The sequence below is a fragment of the Cryptomeria japonica genome, chromosome 1 (genome assembly GCF_030272615.1).
Source record: "Cryptomeria japonica chromosome 1, Sugi_1.0, whole genome shotgun sequence".
Classification (NCBI taxonomy): domain Eukaryota; kingdom Viridiplantae; phylum Streptophyta; class Pinopsida; order Cupressales; family Cupressaceae; genus Cryptomeria; species Cryptomeria japonica.
The window spans coordinates 14,199,859-14,205,961 of NC_081405.1; the positions used below are offsets into that span (position 1 = coordinate 14,199,859).

The 6,103-nt window shown below is 39.3% G+C and overlaps 1 protein-coding gene across 1 annotated transcript; it reads right to left on the reverse strand.

The window, feature by feature from the left end:
- Positions 1 to 624: 624 nt before the first annotated feature.
- On the reverse strand, positions 625 to 5,561 carry LOC131071253 (uncharacterized). The gene is made up of 2 exons (XM_058007014.2): positions 5,214 to 5,561; positions 625 to 1,107 (listed from the first exon to the last, which is right to left on the reverse strand). Exons 1-2 carry the CDS (start codon positions 5,559 to 5,561, stop codon positions 625 to 627), a joined length of 831 nt encoding a protein of 276 aa, XP_057862997.2.
- Positions 5,562 to 6,103: the final 542 nt, after the last annotated feature.

Sequence of the window (6,103 nt, forward strand, 5' to 3'; positions counted from 1 at the left end):
AAAGGCACCAACTTCCGACCACAAAGTAAAATGATTACTAAAAAAGCAGAGGATCTAACAAATATAGCTAACATACCCCTACCGAGTAGATACTGATTAGCATGTAATGAGTGGAGTTGAATATAGACCGGTACCAAATAGTTCCCAAAAAAAAACCTGAATTCCATCAAAAGGAAACCAAGATACCCACCAACAAGGATATTCTCAATGAACAAGCATGCAGCCAAATAGGACAGAGAGATAGCAAAACAAAGGCCCATTCAATACGAAAACTACCAGCCAAATAAAAGTTACCCCTCCAACCTCCATACTTAGTGAGGAGGTACTACCAAATATAGCTACAACAGAGATGTTGCCATAAGGCAGGACATCATCCCCCCTATAGCCATATAGGGAAGTGAAAAAACACACAAAGCAAGGAGACAGGAGAAGACAATACCATAGAGGGGATCTCAATCTGATAGTAGAAGCCACAACAATCTCCCTACTCCATGAGGAAATTCTAACAAGAAATGTCAACAACAAAGGTATTGTCCCGAAGACCAACACCTTCACTACAAACACTAACGAAAGAAAGCCACATCAAGCATAGAAAATGAAGGAGGTTTCTGAAAGGAGATCTTGCTAAGAAAGAAGCTTCATGCAGAAAACAGGAATGTCCGAAGGAGAAATCTCTAAGAAATTAGCACCCTCAATAATAGCCTTATTCGCCAAGAAATTCGCAATGACATTGATCTCCCTAAAACAGTGAGAGATAGAGAAAGTGGAAAAGCACTTTAATTGCACAAGAATGTGGTCTAAAAAATACTGCAGATGCCAAGAGAGACATTTTTTGGCAACAACCGCCTGAAAAACCACCATTGAGTCTCCTTCAATAACAATATCTTTTATGTTTAATGAAAGAGAAAGATCAAGCCCAAAGGATAAAGCCTGGAACTCAGCCACATTATTAGTACCCTGACCAATATGTTTTCCCATGACTTTAATGATCTTAGAAGAATGATCAAAAATAACTACTCCAACACCAGACCTTCTCGGATTCCCCTTAGAAGCCCCATCAAACTGAATTTTGAATGAAGGGAAGGGGGGAGGGCTCCATTTAGCCATCTTGTGTTTAATAAGAGAATATAGTCCATCTGATATAGCCCCATGGGAAGGCGTCAGACAAAGTGAAGACCATTTCCAGGTGACCCAATTGTCCCAATGAGAAAAAGGCCTGAGGTGATCTAATTTTTTATGGATGAAAGAAAGTACCACCTCACAAATGGAGGATTGGATTTTACCAATTACATCAATCAGGGTGGCAAATTTATGTTTGAAAATTCTAGAATTCCTTTCAAGCCAGAGATTCCAGATCACCAGTGATGGGGCCACAACCCAAAGAGATGAATAAAACAAAGAGGAGAACAACAAGGGTTAGGCCATGAATTGTGAAAATAGATTAGGACAAAGAGAAGAAGACCAACCAAGCATGCCAAACAACCAATACCAACACTCAGAAGAAATTGGACATAGCAAGAACAGGTGATCCGTGGATTCCATACAATAACCACAAAAAACACAAGGAAATACTGTTGTAATCCCAAGCCTGTCCAATCGCATCCTAGTGAGGACACTATCCTGGATTGCCAACCAAGCAAAAGACCCTGTCTTAGGAAGACAAGTCGGATGCCAAAAAATCTTAGTAGGCCAGCAAGAGGGTGAAGAAATCTGAACCAAAGAATTATAACCATCTTTTACTGAATATGAACCTGCAGCATTCTTAATCCAGACCAAGGAGTCCTCCTTATTGTGAAAAACAAAAGGTCTTTTGTGAAGTTCTTCCACAAAAGAAATTCTAAAATCATTATCAATAGGCAAGGGAGGAATATTCTTCCATTTAGCCACTAAACATGGACCTGTGGAGACAATGTCAAAATAATCCACAACGAAAGGCCCCTAAAGGTCTGATAGAATACTGGGCAAGAGGGACTAGTCTCGGATAGCTGAAAGAGTAGGATGCCCATTCCAGACTTCATCCCAAAATTGGGCCTTCTTCTTATTATGGACAACCCTCCTACAAGATACTAAAAACTTCTAGAATGCAGAACCCTTCGGAAGAGATATAGCAGTAAAAATCCTTTCTCTAGAAACTCGACTTAAATACTTAGCAAGCATGATGGAAGTCCATTTGCTATAAGGGTCTGCATATAACTTCCAAACCAATTTCGCCCCCAATGCCTTATTCTAAACAACTAAATCGTGAATACCCACACCCCCCAGCTCTTTGGGATGACAAATATTATCCCAAGCAAGAAGAGGGATCTTCTTCCTACCTCTCAAATTATCGTTCCAAAGGATGGATCTAAGGGAAACCTTAATGTCCTTAAGAACTTGAGAGGGAGCCTGCAAAATAGACATCCAATATGTAGGGATGGCATTCAAAACTGATTTGATTAAAAGGATCTTACCAGCCATCGTAAGCCACTTGTGGTTCCAGGAGGAAATTTTGGAGGTTATTGAATGAACAACTTTATCCCAAAAGGAGGTCTTTTTAGAGCCCAAAAACAAAGGAATGCCCAAATACATGCACGAAAAAGTCCCTACTTGGAAACTCCAAAAGCGGACGAGTTTATCCCTAACTAGAGGGGAGACATTCACAAAAAAGACTTTGGACTTCTGATTATTAACCTTTTGTCCAGAAAAAGCAGCATAGTAAGAGATAATTTTCTTTATAACTCGAGCTTCCCTCAAAGAGGCAACCCCAAACAGAAGCGTGTCATCAGCAAACAAGCAATGGGATTATGGAGAAAGGAGGCCATCAACTCTGATACTTGACCATAACCTAGATGTCGTAGCATTAGAGATGGCCCTACTTAAAGCTTGTGCCAAAAGAATAAACAAGAAAGGGGACAAGGGATACCCTTGCCTAAGTCCCCGGGAGGAAGCAAAAAACCCTGAAGGGGAACCATTAATCAAAACTAAGAAGTGGGCAGAAGATATGCATGAAAACACCCATTTGACCCAACAGCGCGAAAATCCCAAACGATACAAAATAGCCACAAAGGACTACCAATTAACACGATCATAAGCCTTAAGCATGTCTAGTTTAAGGATGATGGTCGAAACATTTTGTTGAAATATGGAGTGCAAAATTTCATGAGCTACAATCGCACCTTCAGATGTCTCCCGACCAAGCACAAATCCACCCTGCTCCAAGGAAACTATCTAAGGAAGAAGCCTAGAAAGCCTAACCGAAATTGCCTTAGTAAAATTTTTATATAAAGTGGTACATAAGGCAATCGGACGAAAATCCGAAAAAGAGCTAGGATTGTCCACTTTCGGAATAATAGTAATAAGAGTAGTATTAAGCTCTCTCAATATCGACCTATTTCTTCTGGATTCCTCCAAGGCTAACAGCACATCATTTCCAATAAAGTCCCAACACTTCTGGAAAAAAAAAATCCTTAAAACCATCCGGGCCTAGGGCCTTTTCTGGATGCATGAAAAAGACTATCTCTTTTAGCTCAGCCAACGAAAAGGGAGCCATAAGCATCTTATTATCTTCTTGAGACACTAATGGGGGGATCGAATTCACAAACATTATCTACAGCGATCGGTTCCGCTGTAAGCAGTGACTTAAAGAACCTAACGGATTCAGAAGCAATATCATCCTCATCAATCAGATTGTTAACATTAGAATCAATAATACAGGAAATTCAATTATGAAGCCTCTTAAGCTTAGAAGAGGAATGGAAGAACTTAGTATTTCTATCCCCTTCGGAGAGCCAAAGGTCCCTAGACTTCTGCCTCCAATAGGATTCTTCCCTAGCCAAGGTCTCACTTAATTGAAAATTCAAAAACTTTAGCCTATCATACAATAGAGAGGACATACCTAAAGCAATAATGCTCTTGTTAAGCTGCTCAATTTCTTCCTATATCCTGGCATTTTCTCCAAAAATATTCTTAAAATGCGTCACATTCCAATCCCTAATCCTATGCTTTAAAAAGCCTAGTTTATTAACTTGTTGAAACATCCGAGACCCAAGAAAAAAAGGGGCAGAAAGCCACCATTGCTTTAATGAAGGTAAAAAAGATCGATCTCGAAACCACATTGGTTCAAACTTAAAAGTAACTTCCTAGGTGTCCTATCCTCAAAAATAGTAAACAGAATAGGAAAATGATCAGAGCCAGTAAAGGGGAGAACTGAGGAAACAAAATCCTGACCCGAATTGAACCAATTTTCTAAAACCAAAAAGCGATCTAGCCTTTTAGAGATTTGACAAAAGTCTCTCTGCATGTTGGTCCATGTAAACGACCCATTAAGAGGTTTACAATGAACCAAATTCAAAGAATGAATAAAGTGGCAAAAATATGACATAGAATGTTTATTAGGAATGATTCCCCCAGCCTTCTCATCTAAACTAGTAATTGCATTAAAGTCCCCCCCAAAAATCAGAAAAACATTAAGCAGAGGGGCAGCAAGGGAAACTAAAAATTCCCAAAGATTTTTTTTTTCTAAAACCCCAGACGATCCATAAACATTAAAAAGCTAGAATTTTAAATTTGATATCCTACTCTTAACTAGATCAAGCATCCAATTGGATGAGGAAGCAAATAATGAGAAATCCACACAGGAATCTTTCCAAAGAACCGCAAGACCACCTAAAGCACCTGAGGAGGGAGATGCACAAAAATTCCATATTTTCCAAGAAGAGAATAACCTATCAGGCAGATGATAAATTTAATTTAGTTTCTTGTACCATCACCACATCACACTTCATTAAGTCCAATTATGACTTAATCAAGCGTCGTTTGTTAGGGGCATTTAAGCCCCTAACATTCCAGGATATGATCCTCATTGGACCTGAGGGGAAGCATTAGCTCTCCTCGAAACATCCAAAGAAACCGAAGAAACCTTATCTGCCAAAAAAATCTTATGAAGACTTCGCTTAGAAGCCAATGCTCTTGTGACTGACGGACTAAAGGGTTTTTTTTATCTTTTCTTTCTGGAAGACTCCAAAGAAGAAAGAAGAGTTGTTTGAATGCCCGCATCAATTTCTAATTTAGTCTTAACATGTTTAGGCTTGCGGCCTCTTTTTCCTAGAGTTGACAAGGGTGAGGTAGGGGAAAGGGGGGTTTGAACCAAAGGAATCTCGTTAATACCCAAAGGAGTAGCCACGGGTGCCCTATCTTCAATGGAACCTTACCCCAAGAACCGATGACACCCTAACCTTCTCCCTATCTGAAACAATGGGAACTGAAGATGGCCCAAGAATTGATGCCACCAAAGCCTTATCCGTATTGAGTAAATCAAAAGAGTTATTTGTGGGAAACGCAGCCAAGTCATTCTCCAGGCTACCCAAATCAACCAAAATTGAAGAAATTACTTTATTAGCTAAAGCAAAATTAAGAGAAACCTTATTAGTATTAACAATATCTTGCACCTGGGCAATAAGATGCTCATATGGAACAATATCAACATCCACAGGATGTTCAGAATTCTTCAAAACCACAGGGATTTGTGTCTCAGCCCCTAAGTCATTTCCCAAATCAGCAGGATGCAAAGAAGGCATTCCCATGTTTAAAAAGCCATTAGAATTATTTGAAAGGAGAGACATTAGCCAAGCCAATCTTCGGGGAAGGAACAGAGCAATGGGGTGCATCTGTCAAAACCCTAGGTGTGAAGTTTTTCTTCAAAGGGGGATTAGCAACAAAGGCACCTAAATGATCTTTGTTCCAAACGAACATTTCCACATTCCCATCAAAAGAGGATTCTATGACTCTCGAACCAAATTTAATGGATTTAATGTGAAAAAACAAAAGAGAATCCATAGTCACCGAAGAACAATCAAAATCCCTAGGATCTCTAACAAGATTTTGATGCCAAATGCCAAAGGGAGACCGAATGTTACAAAACTTCGGAGGAGAGACCTTGGGTGAAAGTAACACAAATTTTGACAACAAACAACCCATCCTCAAGCACCGAATGAGACAACAGAAATTTACCAATTGAATCCCCAATCTTTGTTAAAATATCAGATTCTACAAATTCGGAGGGTAACATTTTACTATAATATTTAACTCATAATGTTAACAATAGTTTTGAAAGATAGACTTATCT

What these genes read in the sequence shown, in the direction of transcription:
- LOC131071253 (XM_058007014.2), bottom strand. Translation starts at nt 5,561, where the DNA reads ATGGGAATGCCTTCTTTGCATCCTGCTGATTTGGGAAATGACTTAGGG. An exon ending in TTGTTTCAGATAGGGAGAAG is followed by an intron (nt 1,108 to 5,213) that starts GTTAGGGTGTCA and finishes ATTAAACACAAG; the next exon opens with ATGGCTAAATGGAGCCCTCC.